We start from the raw sequence: 23,512 nt of genomic DNA on the forward strand, positions 1-23,512 counted from the left end.
CGCTGACGGATGGGGCAGGGGCGGGGCCAGACGCTGACGGACGAGGGCGGGGCCAGACGCTGATGGATGGGCCGGGGGCGGGGCCAGGCGCTGATGGATGGGCGGGGGCGGGGCCAAGCGCTGATGGATGGGCGGGGCGGGGCCAGGCGCTGATGGATGGGCGGGGGCGGGGCCAGACGCTGACAGACGGGGGCGGGGCCAGGCGCTGACGGACGGGGGGCGGGACCGGCGCGTGCACCGTGGCTGGCGGTTGCTCGGGCGCCTTTTCAAACGGGGCGGGGCGGAGCGGCGGATCGGGAGCTCGCGACTTTCCGGGGGGAGGAGGCGGCTTTGGGCGCGTGGAAAAAGCTGGGGGGTGGGGTCAAAAAAAACTGTGTTAAAACAAAAAACCCTCCTGTCCTCCCCTTTCAGTAGTGCTTTGTTGCTTGTGTGTGTGCGCGCCCCTCCCTCCCCCCCTCTGATGAGCCTGTGAATGTTGTCTTCATGTAGAGGCGGGCGAGGGTCTGCATTGTGCGATGGGTCGGGCGCTTCTCCCGGCCTGAGGGCTGTGAATTATTCTTATCCGCCTGGTATTCTTCACTCCCCTTCCTTCTCCCTCTCTCTGAAGGAATTGTGTATTTTTTCCCCCAATTAATAAGTCGAGATTGAGATCTCAGTTGGTGTTGCACTCGACGCTTGTGTGTGTGTGTGTGAGTGTGAAATCACCATAGATAGTCTTTGAAGCAGTGACCCCTACCCTAGGATTGTGTTTTTTTTTTCAAGGTTGTGTTTCAGAACACAAGTTTAAAACATCAAGGAAGGTGGCTAGCATATGAATTTTTAAAGGCCCCCCCCCTCAGTGCCTTGTTTTTAATTGTGAAAATATCTCTTGTTGGCTTAGGTGGGGACAGGTAGTATTATTGTCAAAGTGTAGTGCATCTTTTTTTTGCCACCCTATGTTATTGTAGACGTGAGGAGATTATTTTTTAAATCTTCTAACTGGATGATGCTTTCTTCTGAGGCCACACCAGAGCCACCCCATTCTCCATCTCCTGATCCCAGGCCCACGGAGCCAACCCCAACCACTTGTCCTTCCGAGTGCCCTTTTACAGAGCCAGGACTGAACTTCACCAACACTGATCTTAGCCTCGTGGACATGAGTGAGGTCGAATACACCCAACTGCAGCACATCCTTTACTCGCACATGGAGTCCCAGCCAGGGGAAGCTGAACTGGAGACGCGTCTGAATCCTACTTTGTACCAGTCTACCAATTCTACTAGACAGGCTCCATTTCCGACAGCCAGCTCGGTTAACCAGGTGCCTTACTCAACCGCTAACTCTGCCAACCAGAACCTGTACCCAGTCACAAGCACTACGAACCCAACCTCCGATTCTCACTACGTGGCTAACAGTCAATGTTTAGGACAGATTGATTTCCAAGAGTTAAAAATGATGCTTTTGAATGACCCTCCATTACCGGTTAACAGCAGTAATAATTTGCAAAATATGGAGAAATTCTCACATAATTCTTCTGCAGAAACCACCCGACCTAATGGACTAACACTGAAAAATAGGGACCCAGCGCGTAATTCAGACAAGGAGAAGAATTCAGGGGATAACTCAATGACAGGACAAGAATCCAGATGTAAAACTGGACCCAGAGTTCGCCTTGAAGACAGATTTAATGCAGTCCCAAATGAAAACCAGGAGCTGCAGGATTCTGGAGTTACGTTTAACAAGTGTGTTTCTCAACTAGTCGACATTGTCTACATGGAATTCAGAGAATAGTTAAGAATTATATACGGTGAAACCTGTCCATAACAAACACCCTTTGATTCGGTGGTCTCTTAATACAGATTTAAGTCTGATAAATTCGAATTAATATTGACTTCTTATTGCAAACAGGTAGCCTGTGTAAAATTGGTTTCAACTATATAGCTCTCTGACTGGTATGGGACCACTTCAAGCAGGGGCACAATAAATTTTAACCTGCCGTAACAATAAACCTCTTCACTATGCTATTGGGTATTTTTCTGCATTTGCAGAAGCCCATACCCTTACTAAACATTTACAAACAAAACTACTAGGTAATGGAAGTGCTTACATTTTTCAACACGTTCATTGAATAAGTCATGCACAGACCAGCGTGTAATAACACATTTGTACAATTTGTGGACTTATGGATCCACTCAAATAAATGCATCACCAATGTGATATCCTCATCTATAAAATGTACCTAGTTCTAGAAGAACCCAATGTATTATTTTCCTTTTGGAATTTGATAAAATCTAAACCGCTCATTCAATATACATTTAACTACCCACGTACCCAATGCATATCTTTTTTTAATTTTTTTTATTCATTGATGGGATGTGGGCGTCGCTGGTTAGGCTACCACCTAAAGCAAGGGTTTGTTTTTAAGAGAACAGTTGGAGATAATTTTTTCAGTTTTATTTGTACATTAAGTTTATACTCATAACCAACAACTGCAGAGCATCTTAATTTAGTTCAATAATTAAGTCTTTGTTGCTTACATATTATTTGCAAAATAACAGAGATAGTATAAATTACCAAAATAACAACAGTAAATGCTGGAAAAACTCAGCAGGCCAGGTAACATCCATGGAAAGGTTCCCCTTGTCCTCACCTTTCACCCCACCAGCCTCCACATTCAACGGATCATCCTCCGCCATTTCCGCCACCTCCAAAGTGATCCCACCACCAAATGCATCTTCCCCTCCCCTCCCAGCATTCCGTAGGGACCGCTCCCTCCGAGACACCCTAGTCCACTCCTCTATCACCCCCAACAGCCCTTCCCCTTCGCCTGGCACCTTCCTGTGCAAGCGCAGGAGATGTAACACCTGCCCCTATACCCCCCCTTCCCACTGTCCAGGGCCCCAAACACCCCTTCCAGGTGAAACAGCGATTTACTTGTACTTCTTGCAATCTAGTATACTGTATTCGCTGCTCACGATGCGGTCTCCTCTACATTGGGGAGATCAAACGCAGATTGGGTGACCGCTTTGCGGAACACCTCCGTTCAGTCCGTAAGGGGGACCCCGAGCTTCCGGTCGCCTGTCATTTTAATTCACCGCTCCATTCCCACTCGGACCTCACCGTCCTCGGCCTCTTGCATTGTTCCACGGAAGCTCAACGTAAACTCGAGGAACAGCACCTCATCTTCCGATTAGGCACTTTGCAGCCTTCCGGACTCAATATCGAGTTCAACAATTTCAGATCATAACCTCGGCCCCTATTACATTTTTACTTATATTTTTTTCCACCCCTTTGTTTTGGGTCTTCCCTTCCCCACCCCCCCCCCTTTCCTTTTTTTTCTCTCTCCCACACGGCAGCTGTCTCCCATCCTGCCAGTACACTTCACACCTAATCTGAGCCGCCTTTTGTCTCCACTGTCCTATCACCATCTCGTCTGGTTTTGAATACCTCTTAATGTCTCTTTATTTCTTTTGTTCTATCGCAGCCCTGCCTTCGATCTATTTCATTTCCTTTCCAGTTTTGAAAAAGGGTTTCGACCCGAAACATCAACTCTAATTTCTCTCCACGGATGTTGCCTGGCCTGCTGAGTTTTTCCAGCATTTTCTGTTGTTATTTCGGATTTCCAGCATCTGCAGTATTTTGCTATCGTACTAGTATAAATTACCCTTTGTGTAAGAATTCTGCCCTTAGCCTAGCTTTCCTATGTGTAGGATCTTGTTTTAAGAAAAATACTTTGAATCGTAGGTACAGAATCAAGAACTGTTCCAAGACTGCTGGATAATATTTGTACACTATTTTCATCTGTAGTTTTAATCAAGTTGATGGAATGCTACATTTGTAGTCTTACTTTTACTTGTCACAAACATTATGACACTAATAAACACACATCTAATGAATATTTTTTCATATCAGAGTTTTAGCAGCACAGAAGGAGGCCATTCGGCCCATCGAGCCCGTGCCGGCTCTCTGTCGAGCAATCCAGTCAGTCCCATTCCCCCTCTCTATCCCCGTAGCCCAGCAAGTTTACGCTTCCACCACTTCCATCAGCAGTGAGTTCCAGGTCCTCGTCACTCACTGCGTAAAAAAGTTTTTCCTCACGTCCCCCCTGTATCTCTTGCCCAAAACCTTAAATGTGTGTCCCCTAGTCCTTGTACCATCAACTAGTGGGAACAGCCTTTCCCCGTCTAGCCTATCCAAACCCGTCATAATCTTGTACACCTCTATCAAATCACCCCTCAACCTTCTTTGCTCTAATGAAAACAAATCCAGCTTCTCCAACCTGTCCTTGTAGCTAAGATCCCCCATCCCCGGAACCATTCTGGTAAATCTTCTCTGCACCCTCTCAAGTGCCTTCACATCCTTCCTAAAGTGTGGTGACCAGAACTGGACGCAATACTCCAGTTGTGGCCGAACCAGCGCTTTATAAAGGTTCAGCATAACTTCTCTACTTTTGTACTCAATACCTCTATTATGAAGCCCAAGATCCCATATGCTTTGCTAACCACACTCTCAATATGTCCCGCCACCTTCAGGGACCTATGCACATTAACTCCCAGGTCCCTCTGTCCTTTAAAACTGCCATTAAATGTATGTTGCCTCTCCCCTTCTGCCAAAATGCATCACATCACACTTCTCTGTATTAAATTCCATCTGCCACTTGTCTGCCCATTCTGCTAGCCTTTCTAAGTCATGTTGCAGTCGATTGGTATCATCCTCACTGGTTGCCATACCCCCAAGTTTGATGTCATCGGCAAATTTAGAAATTCTACTCTGTATTCCAATATCCAGGTCATTTATATATATATATCAAAAAAAGCAGTGTCCCCAGCACTGACCCTTGGGGAACACCACTGTCTACCATCCTCCAGTCTGAAAAACAGCCATTTACCACAGCTCGCTGTTTTCTGTCCTTAAACCAATTCCTTATCCAAGATGCCACTGACCCACCTATTCCATGAGCCTCAATTTTGTTAACCAGCCTTCTATGTGGTACTTTGCCAAACGCCTTCTGAAAATCCATGTAGACAACATCCATTGCATTCCCTTCATCAATCCTCCCTGTTACTTAATCAAAAAATTTAATTAGATTAGTCAAACATGATCTGCCTTTTACAAATCCGTGTTGGCTCTCCTTAATTAGCTTAAACCTCTACAAGTGCCCATTAATTTTTTCCTTGATTATTGTTTCTAAAACTTTACCCACCACTGATGTTAAACTGCCGGCCTGTAGTTACTTGGATTGTCCTTGCACCCTTTCTTGAACAATGGTATTACATTTGCCACTTTCCAATCCTTAGGCACCTCCCCCGCATCTAGGGAAGATTGGAAAATTATGGCAAGCCCTTCCGCTATCTCCTTCCCCAATTCCCTTAGCAACCTGGGATGCAAGCCATCTGGATCAGGCGACTTATCCACTCTAAGCATACCCAGCCTTTCCAGTACATCTGTCTATCAATGTTCACCCTTTCCATTGCTTCTACCTTTTCCACTTCTACCGATGTTTTGTCAGCATCCACCTCCTTAGTAAACACCGATTAAAAAGTACTCATTGAGTATTCTAGCCTTGCCCTGCGCCTCTAAGCATATATCACCTTCTTTGTCCCTAATAGGCCCCATCCCGTCTCTTACTACCCGCTTATTGTTTACATGCCTGTAGAAGATTTTTGGGTTTCCTTTTATGTTAACCGCCATTCTACTCTCAGATTCTCTCTTTGCCAATCTTATTTTCATCTTCACTTCCCCTCTCAACTTACTGTATTTGGTCTGGTTCTCCCTTGAAGAATTCACCTGACATGCATCATACACCCTATTTTTTGTTTCATCATCTTCTCTATCTCCCTCGTCATCCAAGGAGCCCTTGCTTTGGTTCCCTTACCCTTCCCTCTTGTTGAAATGTACCTAGCCTGTACTTGGAACATCTCGTCCTTAAAGATCACCCATTGTTCCGTTACAGTTTTTCCTGTCGGTCTTTGGTTCCATTTTATTCTGGCTAAATCGTTTTGCATTCCATTGAAGTTAGCCCTATTCCAGTTTAGAAGTTCCACTCTAGATTGTTCCTTGCTCCTCTGCATTGTTAATCTAAATCTTATGATACGATGATCACTCGTACCCAAGTGCTCTCCCACAGACACTTGGTCAACCCAGCACCAGATCCAGCAATGCCTCCTTCCTAATTAGGCCAAGAACATATTGGTCAAGGAAATTCTCTTGAACACATTCAGAAATTCCTCCCCCTCCTTTCCCTTTACCCTAGCATTATCCCAATCGATATTTGGGTAATTAAAGTCCCCCAATATCACCACTCTATAGCTCTTGCATACCTCCCACTCACTATTTGGAGGCCTGTAGAATACCCCCAATAGCGTGATCATGCCCTTTTTGCTCCTCAACTCTAACCAAATGGATTCTGTCCTTGTCCCCTCAAGAACATCCTCCCTTTCCAACACTACAATGTCTTCCTTAATCAGCACTGCCACCCCACCTCCCTTTTTTCCTTCCCTATCTTTTCTGAACACCTTGTACCCTTGAATATTAAGTGCCCAGTCCTAACCGTTTTTAAGCAACCTTTCCGTTATTGCCACAACATCATATTGCCACACAGCTAATTGTGCTTGTAGCTCACCAACCTTATTCACCACACTTTGTGCATTTATGTACATGCATTCTAAACCCATTTTTGAATTTTTCGTAGTCTTTCTTAGACTGCTCCTATCTAATGTGGTACTACTTCCTCCTCTAGTACTACTTTCTTCTCTCGTACTATCCAACACACACTCTTTTTTATGCACCTTATTCCTCTTTTCTACTCCTATATGCTGGTGCCCACCCCCCTGCCAAGCTAGTTTAAACCCTGCCCAACAGCACTAGCAAACCTCCCTGCAAGAATATTGGCATGTTTCAGATTGTTCTGTTGAAGACAGCATCCTTCTGGTTTGTTAATACAGTTTAAATTGTTTACCTTTAGGGGTTTAAAATTGTGAGAAAGCTTGGGCAAAGATTTTGTTATAATCTTTTGAACCGTAGGCATAAGAAAACTTGTATTTGTGCTTACAGAGGAAATGCATATGCTATAAAAATCTGCAGATGTATGTATGATCTGTTTTTCCTTCATTGTGCTGTAGTTTGGTCGCTTTGATCCGGCATCCTTCAGAGCTGATGGGGATACCTCTCCATCCACAGCAAAGCAAATGTACAACTTTAGTCAAGAGCAAGACTGGGCCTCCTCCTGCTCTGCAGTTTGCACACCCTTTGTACACACCGAATACATGTACGCCAACTGGCAGTACTAGCTCCAGTCAAACTCAGGTAAGAAAGTTGCCTAATTGTATGGGTAAGATCAAATTCTCCACCTCATTTCTGCTGTTCAACGTAAATCATTAAATATAGTATTCCCCATTGAAATACTGCTTTTGGAGCATCATTATTATTTTTATGGGTTCTCCTTGAGTGGGTAGTACAAAGCATTTTATAGCAAACTGGTATTTCTTATATATACACACACACGAGGTAACATTTGTTCTATGCAAATATTCAGCAGAAATTTGGGCCAAAAAAACACACAGGTTGGTTCAGAATGGTCTCTAATGAATCTGTAAACATGAATCTCTTTGCTGTGCAGCAGATGCCTCAGAAGGGGCTTTACCTGTCGGATATCAGACCATTTTGCCTGCCCCACATACTGTTTCCTTAATGGATGTTTACAGGGCTCCATGGCTGACCCCATTAAGTGATGGTGTGGAGATGCCAGAGTTGGACTGGGGTGAAGGTAATTTAGCCATTAAGTGAAGGTAATTTAACCATTTTTTTAAATCAAAGGCCAAGGGGGAACTGTAATGGGAAATAATACTTCCATATAGAGTTACCTTTCCTTTTAATACATCCGTATATAATATATTAAAATTCTTACATAGGTTGCACACTCCATTGAAAACTGCAGTGTAAACATTTCCTATGGAGATCCCCATATTATTATGTCCATATTTACCTGTCCTGCATCCCTGTGATTTCAGTAAGAGGTGCTGTAATATGAGTTTCAATCTTCAATTTTATTACGAACCCATCATGGTTCCCTGTCACACCACCACGTGGTGCTGTATAACTTTTTCCTTACACGTCAATCAAAATGCTTTCTAGAAAACATTTAGAGCACCGTTTTATTTCTCAGTAACAAACTTCTAATGTATAAAGTAAGGTTTAAAACAAAATTTAAAATGACATATTTCACAATATCACAAGTAAATGTAACTATTGCATTGTGTCTTTTAATGCCTTGATTAAAGTTTTTACCTGAAGACTTCAGCTTTTTCCAAAAGCCTGTGCTTGGTCTTGATATTTTTGCCCAGAGCTGTGACTCTGTAGGCTGAATACAGATTGTGCAGTCCGCCCAGCTTCCCAAGGTGCAGCAGTATCTTTAATAAGCCAAACTACTGGAATAGTTTTCTTAAGCTTCTAGGAATTCCTGCTCAGTTTTTCTAAATTATTTTAAGAAATGCTCCAGGACAAATTTGAAAAGCGATATTCAGGTAGCATTTATATTGATTTTTTTTAAACAAGAGATAAATGACAGACTGCTGATTATGCAACTGTTGTAGCTTTTGTTTTGTGTTCTATAAACTTCAGAGAGCAGATTAAGATGAAAGGGAGAGAGATGGAGTGCCTTGCCTCAGCTTCATTTGAATTAATTAAAACAATATTTAGAAATTTGAAACGAACAGAAATCCTGTAATTATCGACTTTTGTGCTTTAATAGTTAAAAATATAAATATTATAACTGTTGACACTATAAGATAGAGAGAGGCAGGCAAAGTTTCTTTCCTTATCCTAAGAGTTCTTTAAAAACACAATAAAGTAAAATGTTGAAAGCAAACATTGGGTAGGAGGGAAGAGTAGGAAGGGTATGGAGGAGTGAAGGGGACTTCTGGTCTTTTGCCATTTGCTCTTGAGCAAATGGGAGTGGATAAAGAGTTGAGTGAGATGGGTGGCAGCAGAGCGATTGGGGGGGGAAGGATACACTAGTTGAGTGAGTATTTCAAAGGGGAAGGTAGGGGTAGCAAGGGAAGTAAGTAGCAGTAGCCATAGAAGTGAGGGGGTAGGAGGAAAATTGGGGGTAGGAGGAAGGCAAAGGGATAAGACATCATGCAAATGGGGTGGGGGACACATTGCGTGATGAGATGAAGTGATGGGAAGGGACCTGTTGGGGGGTTGCCAGCCACATTTTCCCCATCGCCTTCAGTGGCTCCTTTCCCCTCCACACAATTCACCACTGAAAGGAAACAAGAGGAAGACAGAAAGAGAATCAGAAGAGAAGAGAGAGAAGCATTAAAGAGAGAGAAGCTGAAAGAAGATAGAGGGAGACAAGCAGAAGAAGAGAGAACAAAACAGCAACATAAAGACATAGAGGCAGGTAAGAAAGAGACCATATTCAGCAACATAGCACGTGCACTACCATAGGAGACCCGATAGTGATAAATGAACAATCATGTTTTATGTGTATGTCAGGTGCAGAAGGTCATACATATACACAGGAGCCCAGAAATTGGGCAGGGGTTCTCCTGGTCCCCTGCCTTAACTGTGGCAGAACTCCCAGAGAAACAGCGGAGACCTGGAATAACCCTGAGGGTTCCCCCAGGGTTTCTGCAGGAGGAACTCGGCAGAACTTCAGGATCCAACAATCTACTGATAATTCAATGTCAATTTTTGGCCTAAAAAAAATTGAACTATCCAATAATTTGAAGTAAGTAATGTAAATAACACAGCAAAAAGTGAATTTGTAGTACTAAAAAATTGAGTTAATTAAACTATTTTGAATTCAGAGGAGTAGATAGCATAGCATGAAAAGTCACCGCACTTTCCTGATTGGCTTAAATAACCACTGGGTGTAGTTAGCTGTACCGATCTCTTCCAATATCTAACCAATAGGAATGTCTACCATTATCAATCATGAATCAACAACCTACATACACCTAACTAATCAAATGGCTCAAATTTTAGTTTAGAGCTATAGATTATGAAGTGCCAACAGCTGCAAATTATGAAAGCATTTTTTTGAAACTGCTTTAGGCTGCCATTTTGCTTTCTTGCTCAGATTAGCTAAAAATAATATTTAAACATACTAAACACATTAACAATTACATAGTTCTGAAAAATATTCGTAAACATATTGTTACAAGTTTAGGGTCCTGCATTAGATATATTCTTGGGTACAGTGGTGCTGGTCAGGCCGGTAAGCCACACCACAGCCCATTTGTCGGCAAAACCCTCGTCCATGCCTTCGTCACCCATCTGCTGCAAATTTCAGCTCATCCAAAACTCTGCTTCCCATATCCCACACCAAGTCCCGCTCACCCATCACCCCTTTCTTTGCTCACCTACATTGGCTCTGGACACTTCAAATTGTAAATATGTCATCGGCATTTTAAATTCCTTCATGGCCTTGCCCCTGCCTATCTCTGTAAGCTTTCCAGCCCAAACAGCAACCCCCACCCCCCTGAACTCTCCATTCCTCTGACTGGCCTATGTCCCCCCCCCTCTTCTCCTCCTTGTCAACCATTGGTTGCTTTAGCCACCTAGGCCCCACAATCTGAAATTCTCTCTCTAAATCCCTGCCTCTCTCTACCCTCTCTTCTGCTTTAAAACCCACTACTTTGACTAAGTTTTTGATCACCCCGCCTAGTATCTCCTTCCTTTGGGATGGTGTCCTTTTTTTTGGAGTTTCACTCCATAAGCAGACCTCTCATCCTGTACGATCTGGAGTAATCTTTTACTACTCAATATCGAATTGATAATAGCAAGACCTGGGGCCATAACAGCAAGACTCCTTATTGTGTGTACTGTGATCTTGTGTGTATCTTTTGGAACGGGGACTGAAAAGCACTTTAGTGAGACAAGGCCAATCGTGAACCAGTGAATTGCTTTCTGCATGTGAATCTTCAGAATACAGTTTTCAGTGAAATTCAGTCAATTTCTTACTGTTCCTCATAACATGAGAAATCAGTTATACAAACATTGCCCTAACTCATTTTACAAGTCAGAAATCTTGGAACTGACTGGCACTATCCTTAGAAAACAAGAGCTCCATGTATCACTGATTGTTTAAGAATCGAACATTCTCTAGACTGCCTTTTTCCTCATAGAGCGAAGAAGACAAAAGCTTTAGCCTCTTATTCTCCCTCAACTCTCTGTTGGTAATTGATTGAGCTGTCAATCAAAGCTACTGCCTTGAATCCGAATCCTCCCCGGGTGTATGAGCTATAGCAACTGCTTCATTGTCTGTTTAGTGAAGACCCCTGCTAGCACCTCTGAATGGAAACCAATCCAAAATTACAGGTGCAAACCTTTCTGGAATGTACTAATAACTGTCTCAAACTGATCTGTTATTCAAAAACGACACAATTCTGATAGTTATTTCATCTGGTACTCTAGTTAAAGGTTCTAATCAAATCCTAAAATCCCTTCCAGGTCAAATAGGTAAAAATCTTGAAACATGACTCTTCTGTACACAAATGTTATTTGACTTGCATAGGAAGCAAAACAACTCAAAGGGAGAGAGAATGATAAAAACAGAAAAAATGAACACAAAAGCCACTGACAAAACATCGGCTAGATGTAATCAGATCCAAACATTGACCCCCCACATTGCATTCATCAATTGGATTTAATCCAAAATAACACAGATAATATGATTATTAAGCCATTGTATTTATTTTTCGTATAAATGATGTATGGCTCTTTGTCATGTGATCATATAATAACCTTGCACCAGAATAGTGATCAGCAATAGGTTGAAAAGTATAAATCACGACAATGAACTATCCTGATGGAGAGTTTCACCTGAAATATATTCGCCTGTCTTTCTCTTTCAGGTGCTGTTGGATCAGATTTCCACAAGTCTTACTTGATATTGGTTATGCTTTTGTGCCAACATTTACTATTGTAAATAGCTATGTCAACATTTCCCTTTCAATTTGATCATGTTAACTATCACCATGCCACTAGGTGACTGTGCAGCATGTATCTGAATTCTCCCAACTCGATCACCATTTTGTTTAAAAAAAAACGATATCCACCAATTGACCATGGGCAATGTCACAGATAATTTACCAATATATTATAAAGCAGTTGCTATCTATGTTTATTTTGTAATGTTATATACAATCTTAAAATTCAGATATCTAAAAATTGAAAGGGGCTTATAAGCACTATTTGAACACCAAGATAGTGCTATATTCTTCGGACACACTCTAACCATGTGTTATGATGCACAATGAGCTCTCGTAGTGCTCAAGCACTGTAATAGTTGGTAATGCATTACTGGCTATTGGTTTAATGTGGAGGCACTTAACTGGTTCCTTTAATTGGCTTTAATAGGGCACAGGAAACCAGGTACATGTGCTCGAGTCTGCCAGCCCTCAGGAGCTTGCCCTGCCAAGAGCATTCTCTTTATGTTTCCAGCAGGAACTCCAATCAGCCAGACAGGCACTGAGTAACTGCAACAGAAACAAACCTTTACCTGAGCAAGTCTGGATTAAAGTAGAAGGTAAAGATACTATTTTACTGACATTTAGCAGATATAGATATAATTAAATTGAGATCTCCAGAATAACCTTCCAGGTGGCAGGCGTGAGTGGTATCCATGAGAATGTTCCTAATTTGGCTGGCAACATTCTCATTTTATTGGTGGTAAATGTTAAGGAAAAAACACTGTTTTTCTGCAAAGTTCCCTGATGGCTCAACTGGTAATTGTACTGCTCTGTGAAGCTGAGTCATACGGAAGAAGAAGCTTCCAGGCTTAGTCCCCACTCTACTGAGTTAGCTCATCTCAGCTGGAGCTAAACTACATTGGGCTCTAGGGCTAGAGCGAGGAAGAATCGGATTCCTGTTGCTGGAAGGTATGCCTCTCTTGGCATTGGATGACGATATGGTCTGCTTTGGCTGATATCCCCCCAAAATTGAATGATCTGATGACTTGTCAAGTTGTAGGCCACATCTGACCATTGCTGTCACTGGATGTGCCAGCCCAGTGCTGCATGGTAGCTGAAAGTGTCCTTGTAGCAGATGGGAGAACTCAAAATCCAGATCTCTGATGACCCGAATCCTGTGAAGGCAAGTAGGTGTGCTGAGACCTGCAGATATGAATGGTGGTAACTTGATGGATGAAGCCAGTCCGGATACACTGGGTGTTTATCATCATGCCATGCTTCATCTCATTGGTGCCAGTAATGATGCTGCTCACAATTTTTGATTTAGAATAATTGCACAAGGGTATAGTTAATGAATGGCTAAAGTACAATTATACTGTATAATATATTACTGTGCCCATTCCATGACCACCTATTGTACTTAACCCTAGTACCATCTCCAGGAAGTTGTGGAATCCCATCCACTTTTCCAACCAGAATTACGCGATTTGCACTGACAAAGCAGGCAATCCTGCTCGGAAAATCTAGGCTAAAAAATGTATTTGTATGTGAGGACATTGTTTTCACCAAAAATGAACAAGTGGTGGTCATGCAGTCAGTGTTCGCTTTTTAATTTGGGTCACACTATAAACTGAGAATAATGGGGAAACCCGACAACTTTTTCTCCCTGGGCAGTATATTTGTTTAGGAACACCGCAGTTTTACTTTAATTTTGATTAAACATCAGAAAAGTGTAATTTCCATTATATTTTAAATCCTTGCCAGTTTACTACTGATTAGTATTTGAAGAGAACAGTACTAATGAAAGAAAGAAAATGTTTCATAATTTGTTTTTTCTGCACAGATGAAACTCTAGGCAAGCAGGTAGCAAACAAACGCTGTCGCAGTCGTTCACGGCAAGCTAACGTAGAAATCGAACACAAAGTTCTTAGTGACCTCACTAACATGACAGAGAATCAAAATGTTGCCCAAGGTGGACTGTGGCAACCAACACATCCAACTGCCCCTGGCCCGACACATGGGAACCAACAGGAACTGAACTGCCAGCGAAGAGAGAGACACAACCGAATGGAGAGAGACCGCAGGTGAGCCCTGAATGGGATAGGAAGGAGAGCAGTTTTGGTAAATGTCTCATTTAAAATTCAGCCTAAATGTTATTGAGCAAATGTTGATCAAATAGCGTTTGCATTTCACCTTTGCTTCGTGTCTCACAGTCTCCAAATAAGTAATGAAAAACTTAGGGGGAGAAAAGAAAAAGGGATTCAAATCAGCCTGTGTTACACCAGCTTCAAACTGCTTTTAAGCTGTCCTGAGGATATGGGTGCTTTTACTTCACACTGCTGTTAGAAATCTAAATTCTATCAGTGAGGACTGTCCAGTGCATTATAAAGTCTCAGTATAACCTCAATGTACTTGTAATTCCAAACGTATCTTAGCATCCATTAGCTTTTTAATTGCTTTGCCACATTCTGTGAACTTTGAAAGTCATGTGTCTGCATTACTTCCATGTCTCTTTCTAAGTTTTCCTGTGCTAATTCAGTTCCATTCCCGATACTTATGATCCACATTTCTTCAAGAAGTACTTTACATTTCTCAGTACTGAAATTCATTTGCAAATTGTCTGCCCAGTTGCCTAATCAGTCTAAACCCTACACATCTTTAGCTGCATCCTCTGTCTATTGCTCTCCATATTTAGTTCGATTGGAAAATTTGACGAGCTTAAGAAAGAAAGAACTTACAGTTGGGTTCACGCCATTTACTGTTAGACATAACATGGTCCAAGCAGTGGGCCCTCTGGATGCCACACACTTAAATTAATTGTAACTAAGTTCAACTTTGAAATTCAATACCAAAATTTACAACTGTTGTTTAAGCTAGGCTAAGGAGGCTTATTGATGGAAAAACTGAAATGAACTGGAAAGTTAGGCGTAGAAATTGGATTTGGCAGTGTCCCATTTTCTGGCATAAAGTGGGTGTTGAAGGGTCCAACATGGCGTGCAGTGTGCGTGTGCTCAGTCTGCAACAGTAGAGCGCCTCATACTAAATTGATTAGGGTGTCTTGGAGTCATCCAGGGTGCCTGCTTGAAACTACCACTCGGCCCATTACCTATGCAAATAGGGGGCCAAATGCCTGTTTGAGACCCCTTTAGAAAATTGGATTGCAACTGACCGCAGAATTCACCGTGCATGCTGCGGCCAGTTTTCAGTATTAAACCAGCCAAACCAGTGCACTGGAGGCTACCACAAAAACGGCAAGTAAACCTGAATGTGGAGCCCTGGAGGAGCAGGAGTGCTTCTCCCGGCTCCACTTTGAAACTGTGGCCCGCTGCTGACCACCGCTCGCCAACGTTCCCTCTAAATTTTCTTTTGGGCCGCATGACCCCTTTAAGGGGCTGCGCGGCCCATTTTAAAAACCTGCGCAAGCGCGGTTTCTGCATTTAAAAGCTGATGAGCCAGCTGCGCGGGAGCTCCAAACAGCTGCGCAGCCGTGCAGCTTAAAGGTAACATTGCCCCCTCCTCCCGTTCCAGGCTTGCCGTAGGCCCAGTGCCAGTGCCTCCGCCAACCAATTCTCCTCCTTTTTGCGACTGGCGTATTACCTCTTGGGGCGCATGTAGCGCTCCCAGCAAGCTGGTGATGTTCAGATGACCAGTTTTGCGTGGTTCTCTTGCGCATCAGTTTCGATGTGGCGATGGCTGCAAATTCGGATGCAAACCAATTTCATGGGGGAAAAATTTAGTTGTTTTGCACCTCCCATTAGCACCCTAAGAGCAACTAGCGCCTGGGCGTCGCCAACGCCTCCCGTGAAATTCAGCAGGAGGTTAGCGGCGGCACTAACCATTAGCGTGGCGCTGCGCCGCCGGCGATGACTTCATTGCCGTGCGCAGCGCCCCGCTCCCGCCCCGGCCGCGATCTTCGGTATCGCCCCCTGACTTACCGCAGGACGCTATCTCCGATGGGGTCAGGGGGGCCTACCTGCGGCCATTGCTGCGCTATTTAAAGGCGAGGTGCCGGGCGGCCATTTTTGTTGCTGGCCACCTGCCAGCACCTGCCTCCGCTGTCGTCCCCAGCCTCTTGACCCGGTGCCGGCTGCGCTCCATGAGCCCAGCACTTCTCTTTTGCCGGCACTCCGATCCCCGGTGGCCCAGTTGGGCCCTGGGTCGCACTGTGCAAGGCCCCTCTACTTTAAGAAGGGGAGGAAGGCCTGCAGTACTGTGGCACGACGAGCCGCGATATTCCCTCGCAGCGCCCCAAGAGGGAGGCGGGGTGCTTCCAGTAATGCCCCGCTTCCCTCTTGGGGCGCTACCATTCAATTTCAGCCGCGGGGGCGCTAATTTTTCCGGGGCGCTAAAAGTAGCACCCTGGCGAAGTTAGTGCCCCAAAGGGGGTGCGACTCAATTTTTCCCCCCTAGAGTTTACTGCCTTAATTCAGGCTGAATATATTAAATTTGTTGGGGCAGGTTGAAAAATGGGCATGACTTCAGTCTGAGCTTCCAGTGCAGCACCCAGACGTTGGGTGGCTTCTGCTTGTGCTGTAATGGAAGCTGAGACATCAGTCATCAGACGCAGCATCATGGTTGGGTCCACAAGTGCGCCAATGGAGTTGACCATCACTTCCATGCTGGAAAGGATGGGCTCCAAGCTCTGTGCAAAGCCCTGTGCAAGGTTGATGCCAGACTCCTCCATGCTCCTTGACATTGCACTCAGGCTTTCTGGCAGGTCTGCCAATGCACCAAGCATTTCATTGTGCATACCCATCAGCCTTCTTCTGTAGGCCGCCCCATCGAAGTCCTCATCCAATCTTGTGCAGCAGAACACGTGTACAACCTCGCCCTCTGGGGAGCTGGCACCCGCGCAACCCCTTCCTCATGCCTTGGCTGCAATCAACGGTCTAAATCAAACATGGCCACAGTAAATAATAATTCTAATAGGTCTAAGAGCGTTAAAAAAAACAAGCCTGAAGGCTTTGTGTCTTAATGCGAGGAGCATTCGTAAAAAGCTGGATGAATTAGCTGCGCAAATAGAGGTAAATGAATATGATTTGATTGGGATTACGGAAACATGGCTCCAAGGTGGCGAAGGCTGGGAACTCAACATCCAGGGGTATTTAATATTCAGGAAAGATAGGCAAAAAGGAAAGGGAGGTGGGGTAGCATTGCTGGTTAAAGAAGGGATTAACACAATTGTAAGCAAGGATATTAGCTCTGATGATGTGGAATCTGTATGGGTAGAATTGAGAAATACCAAGGGGCAGAAAACGTTAGTGGGAGTGGTATATAGACCTCCAAACAGTAATGCGGAGGTTGGGGATGGCATTAAAAGGGAAATTAGAGAAGCGTGCAAAAAGGGCACAGCAGTCATCATGGGTGACTTTAATCTACATATGGATTTGGCTAACCAAATTAGTAACAATACTATGGAGGAGGAATTCCTGGAGTGTTTATGGGATGGTTTCCTGGACCAATATGTCGAGGAACCAACCAGAGATCAGGCCATCTTAGACTGGGTATTATGTAATGAGAGAGGATTAATTAGCAATCTTGTTGTACGAGGCCCCTTGGGTCACAGCGATCATAATATGATCGAATTCTTCATTTAAGATGGAGAATGAAGTAGTTGACTCGGAGACTAGGGTGCTGAATTTAAATAAAGGAAACTACGATGGTCTGAGGCGCGAATTGGGTAGGATTGATTGGGGAATGTCACTCAAAGGGTTAACGGTGGATAGGCAATGGCAAACATTCAAAGACCGCATGGATGAACTACAGAATTTGTTCATCCCAGTTTGGCATAAAAATAAAACAAAAAAGGTGACTTGACCATGGCTAACAAGGGAAATTAGGGATAGCATAAGATCCAAGGAGAGGACATATAAATTGGCCAAAAAAAGCAGTAATCCAGAGGATTGGGAGCAGTTTAGGATTCAACAAAGGAGGACAAAGGGATTAATTAAGAAAGGGAAAATAGAATATGAGCGTAAGCTTGCAGGGAACATAAAAACTGACTGTAAAAGCTTTTCTAAATATGTGAAGAGAAAAAGATTGGTGAAGTCAAGCGTAGGTCCCTTGCAGTCAGAATCAGGGGAATTTATAATGGGGAACAAAGAAATGGCAGACCAATTAAATACATATTTTGGTTCTGTCTTCACAAAGGAGGACACAAATAACCTCCCGGAAATGTCGGGGAACATAGGGTCTGATGAAAGGGAGGAACTGAAAGAAATCAGTATTTGTAGGGAAATGGTGTTAGGGAAATTGATGGGATTGAAGGCCGATAAATCCCCAGGGCCTGATAATCTACATCCTAGGGTACTTAAGGAAGTGGCCCTAGAAATAGTAGATGCATTGCTGATCATCTTCCAACATTCAATGGAATCTGGAACAGTACCCATGGATTGGAGGGTAGCTAATGTTACCCCACTATTCAAAAAAGGTGGTAGAGAGAAAACGGGGAATTACAGACCGGTAAGCCTGACATCGGTAGTGGGGAAAATGCTAGAGTCCATTATAAAAGATGTAATAGCAGAGCACTTGGAAAACTGACAGGATCGGACAAAGTCAACATGGATTTACAAAAGATAAATCGTGCTTGACTAATCTACTGGAATTTTTTGAGGATGTAACCAGTAAAATAGATAAGGGAGAACCAGTGGATGTGGTGTATTTGGACTTTCAGAAGGCTTTCGATAAGGTCCCACATAAGAGATTAGCGTGTAAAGTTAAGGCACATGGGATTGGGGGCAAGGTCTTGACTTGGATAGAGAACTGGTTGGCAGATAGAAAGCAATAAACGGGTCTTTTTCCGAGTGGCAGGCAGTGACTAGTGGGGTACCGCAGGGATCGGTCCTTGGACCCCAGCTATTCACAATATATATTAATGATCTAGACAAGGGAACTAGATGTAATATCTCCAAATTTGCAGACGACACAAAGCTGGGTGGGCGTGTGTGCTGTGAGGAGGATGCTGAGAAACTACAGGATGATTTGGACAGGTTGGGTGATTGGGCAAAAGCATGGCAGATGCAATATAACGTGGATACCCACTTTGAGGTTATCCACTTTGGTGTCAAAAACAGGAAGGCAGATTATTATCTGAATGGCAATAGATTGGGAGATGGGGAAGCGCAACGAGACCTGGGTGTCCTTGTGCACCAGTCACTGAAGGTAAGCATGCAGGTGCAGCAGGCGGTTAAGAAGGCAAATGGTATGTTGGCCTTCGTAGCGAGAGGGTTTGAGTACAAGAACAAGGATGTCTTGCTGCAGTTGTGCAGGGCCTTGGTGAGACCACACCTTGAGTATTGTGTGCAGTTTTGGTCGCCTTATCTGAGGAAGGATATTCTTGCCATGGAAGGAGTTCAGCGAAGATTCACCAGACTGATACCTGGGATGGCAGGAATGACGTATGAAGAGAGATTGGGTCGATTGGGCTTGTACTCGCTGGAGTTTAGAAGAATGAGAGGGGATCTCATTGAAACTTATAAAATTCTGGCAGGACTGGACAGACTAGATGCAGGGAGGATGTTCCCGATGGTCGGGGAATCCAGAACCAGGGGTCACAGTCTAAGGATAAGGTGTAGGCCTTTTAGGACAGAAATGAGGAGGAATTTCTTCACCCAGAGAGTGGTGAACCTGTGGAATTCTCTACCACAGAAGGCAGTTGAGGCCAATTCATTAAATATATTCAAGAAGGAGTTGGATATATTTCTTAAGGCTAAAGGGATCAAGGGATATGGGGAGAAAGCAGGGACCGGGTACTGAACTTGGATGATCAGCCATGATCGCATTGAATGGCGGAGCAGGTTTGAAGGGCCGAATGGCCTACTCCTGCTCCTATCTTCTATGTTTCACTCGTGCCTGGTGTCTCACCACGTGCAGCTCCCGCATCTAACCTATCTTCTAAAGTATGCGGAGTGTCAGTATCTAAGCTGGTGACTGCGAATGTGAAATCGAGTGACTGTGCATCTTCAGCATCACTTCCTTCTTCCTCTTGCACTTCCTGCTCCTCCTCCACTGTCTGGCCAGGTTGCAGTTCTTGGCTATCTGAAAAGAGAAAGGCACAAGGGTAGGGTTGTGGTGAGGGGGAAAGCAAGAGGTGCATGCTTACACCATCTGCAGCTTGTAAATCAGAAGAGATTGTGGGATGTGGGGGAGGTGGGATGTGAGAAGGAGGATTAGGTATGAGGATACCGTCATCTTGGATTGTTTAAGCCCTGCCGCTGGCCACGGGCTCATGATGGCCACTCTAATTATCTCCAACACCGTCTCCTCCATGGGGGTCAGGTCATACAGGCATGCCTGTCTCCCTGTGGGTCCCCTCCTGCCTCTGGTTATAAGCCACCTTGTCCTGCAAGAGAGAGGGAAGCGGGTCAGTGAGTGTGGTGCCATGTGTTTGGGTGATGTGCCTGTCATGGTTGAATAGCTGGCAGTGTGTGCAAACTGAGATGTGGGTGTGAGGCTTGCAGCAGTGCTAAATGTGAGGGTGAGGTGAAGCTGTGAATGTTAGGTATGAGTCGTGCTTGATAGAGATTGTGGGAAGGGGAGGGCGGAGGGTGGTGAATTGAGCAGTGTCTGAGCCTAGTGGTACAGTTGTAAGGATATGGCATTTGAGGATGAATTCACTGACCTTGACCACTCGTGTGAGGTCTTTAACCTTCTTGCGGCACTGCGTCCAGGTCCTCAGGGCTACACGGCTGGCATTGGTTAATGGTTATCTGCTCCCATTGCCTTCTCAGAGTTTGACTGGAGGGACCCCCTGTGGATACAGGACCTCTCTCCTCCTGTCCACCTCCTGCACCAAGGCCTCCAGTGCTCCATCCAAGAATCTTGGAGCCCGCTCTCTGCCCTGTTGCACCATGACCCTGTGTTGATCCTGCTCAGACTCTGTTCCCCAGCCAGTTGAATCACCTGCTGCAGCCAGAATGCACCTCCCCTTTAAGAGGTGACGTTTAGCTGAGGCATGCATCCACTCGGCAACGTGCTCAGCCGCCGGGCTGAACGCCACTATCATTATAATTAGCAGGCAGCACAAAGAGACGGGTTGATTGTGCATCGCGATCCCCGTGCCCGTTTTTGGGAGCAATCGAATTTTTAGACCACTGTCTTCCAGCAGGGGTCATTGGATAGTGGTCAGGTGAGAAAATTTGCTATGTGCACTGTTAAGAAAATTGTACACCTAATTTTTATAAATAGCAATTGGCGGCCATGCCTAGGCCCTAAGCCCTGGAATTCCCTCCCTAAACCTCTCCTCCTCCTTTAAGACGCTCCTTAAAACCTACCTCTTTGACCAAGCTTTTGGTCACCTGTCTTATGTGGCTCGGTGTCAAATTTTGTTCATTCTCTGCAAACTCCAGTGTATTCACAACTCCGCCACATGCATCCTATCCTGTTCTAAGTCCCACTTACCCATTGACCTCGACTGGCTCCTCATCCCTTAGTGTGTTGATTTTAAAAATCGTTATTTAATTTTCAATCCCTCTAAAGCCTTGTGCCATCCTACCTCTGCAATCTCCTTAAGTCCTGCCTTGCATCCTGTGTATTTCCAGTTTGGGCCTGCTGTACATTCCGCTGTAGATGACATCATGTTCCTGCACTCTTCCCAATTCCCTTCCCAAAACCATCCACCTGTTCTATCTCTCCACACTTTGAAAAGCCTCCTCAATGCCTAACTTATCAACCACACCTTTAGTCACTTTCGTTACTCTTCCTTCATTTCCTGCTCGTCTATATTAAGAGCTATGTAACTGCAAGTTGTTGTTTGTTAATACATTACTTAACATTATCAATCCAGAGTCTTTGTTATTCCATTCACTTCTGAAAGAAATCTGTATAATAATTGATCACTCATGAGAAAACCTTTATCATTTAACAGTTACTGCCTTAGTTAAGTTAGTCCACAGGGATCCTTGTATATACGTCCTCTATTTTTAGTGAAATTGAGAAAACAATTATGTGGGATATGCTTGCCATCAATCCCCAGCAGAATTTGAATTTGTAATCATTAGCATAGCAAGTTTACAATGTTTATTTTCTCCCACCTGGTTATTGACACTACAGGGTGTGGCTATTTTCTTGGTTTTGTTCTGAAATGTGATTAATATTATCACTGCAGTAAAGTTTCTTTGACACAACATATGGGCTGTACTGTAAATAAAATGTCTCTGCCATGACAAAAGTGAATTGACTTATTCTTCCCCTCCTTGAGGAGCTTTACGAAAAAAGAATTGTGCCAGAATTCCACCCATTGATTATCAGTGGCCAAAAATCTAGTTCTTGATCCAGTGACATTGTGTGCAGGCTGCAATTGGAAAAGAAAAGCTATTTGTACTCCATGCTGGTTGTATCATACGACAGTAGTATTAATAAATCATTGAAAATAATTGATCCCATTGACAAAGTGAGCAGGTTTTGATGAATTTTCAACTTTGCATTCCTAAAGTATTAATCAATTGAAATGCTCCAGTATTTTAATCAACATCTGATACCTTATTCCATAATATTATGATTACCATAGTAAATAATCAGCTGTCACAAAAAACAGTATATTTGATGGATTAAGATAGAGGAGAGATGAGGTATTCTGTTAATGTGCATCAAACAACGCCTGATACTTGGATTTAAAAAAAGTTATTGTTGGGATTCACTGAAACTTGCATATATTTTGCAGGCGCAGAATCCGTATTTGCTGTGATGAGCTGAATTATCTTGTTCCATTCTGCAATTCTGAGACTGATAAAGCTACAACTCTACAGTGGACCACTGCCTTTCTCAAGTATATTCAGGAAAAACACTGTGATACAATAAAAAGGGTAGGTTGCATTTTTTTCAAGTATTCTTCCCTCCTCTACTGAAGACAGTGACTCACGAGGATATAGCTCCATGGGCACTGGCAGAAGTACAGTACCTGACCACGTGGGCACTGTTCATATTTGAGCCTTGGCAGCGAGTGTCAGCATCACAGGCGAGTCTGCTCCTGTCCTCACCCAGTGCATCATGTGTTCAATTTCAGCTCCGAGCACGGATCCATTCTCTGATTCCCTGGTCACTATGGCTCAGTACCACACCACAGGGTAAGTTTATACTGAGCCACCAAGGGGGTTGAGCTGGCTGTGTTTAATTACAAAAAAAAAAATTCTAGAAGCCAGATACAGTATTTAGAATCAAAGCAGGAAATGCTGGAAAAACTCAGCAGGTCAGGCAGCATCTGTGGAGAGAGAAACAGAGTTAACGTTTCAGGTCGATGACCTTTCGTCAGAACTGAACAGTATTAGAATATTGGATTCCTATTAAACCTTATGAGTTAAAATCCACTAAGATGCAATCTCAGGCTTTTCTCCAAAGGAGAAGTCAGTCATATCTTCTTTGCAAGGAAAAATTGGACATGTGCTGTACTAAGTTTACTCCACACATTGGAAAGTCTTTTTGCTAACTTGTCTGTTGAAGAGGATACACAAAGTAAGCTGCTATGATCTGTCATAGAGAATGCAGCAGTGAGATATTAAGATTATCTTAAATTTTAAACGGCCATTAATGGAGCTATATTTAATCAACATTTTTTAAAAAGCTACCAATTCTTGGAATTATTTTATAGTGACTTGTTTTGCAAAGATTACTTACAAGACTG

General features: G+C 43.8%; 1 protein-coding gene across 1 annotated transcript in view; it reads left to right on the plus strand.

Annotated features, from left to right (window-relative positions):
- Nucleotides 1–305: 305 nt before the first annotated feature.
- LOC147108924 (transcription factor-like 5 protein) overlaps nt 306–23,512 on the plus strand; it is a 41,322-nt gene continuing 18,115 nt past the window's right edge. The window contains exons 1-5 of the mRNA XM_086005878.1: nt 306–1,719; nt 7,099–7,282; nt 12,344–12,512; nt 13,739–13,979; nt 22,556–22,697. Of these exons, the coding sequence (XP_085862004.1) occupies nt 983–1,719; nt 7,099–7,282; nt 12,344–12,512; nt 13,739–13,979; nt 22,556–22,697 (1,473 nt within the window). The 5' untranslated portion in view covers nt 306–982. The remainder of the gene's footprint in view (nt 1,720–7,098; nt 7,283–12,343; nt 12,513–13,738; nt 13,980–22,555; nt 22,698–23,512) is intronic.

Source organism: Somniosus microcephalus, chromosome 13 (assembly GCF_052327205.1).
Source record: "Somniosus microcephalus isolate GS21.2 chromosome 13, FLI_Smic_1.0, whole genome shotgun sequence".
Taxonomy (NCBI): domain Eukaryota; kingdom Metazoa; phylum Chordata; class Chondrichthyes; order Squaliformes; family Somniosidae; genus Somniosus; species Somniosus microcephalus.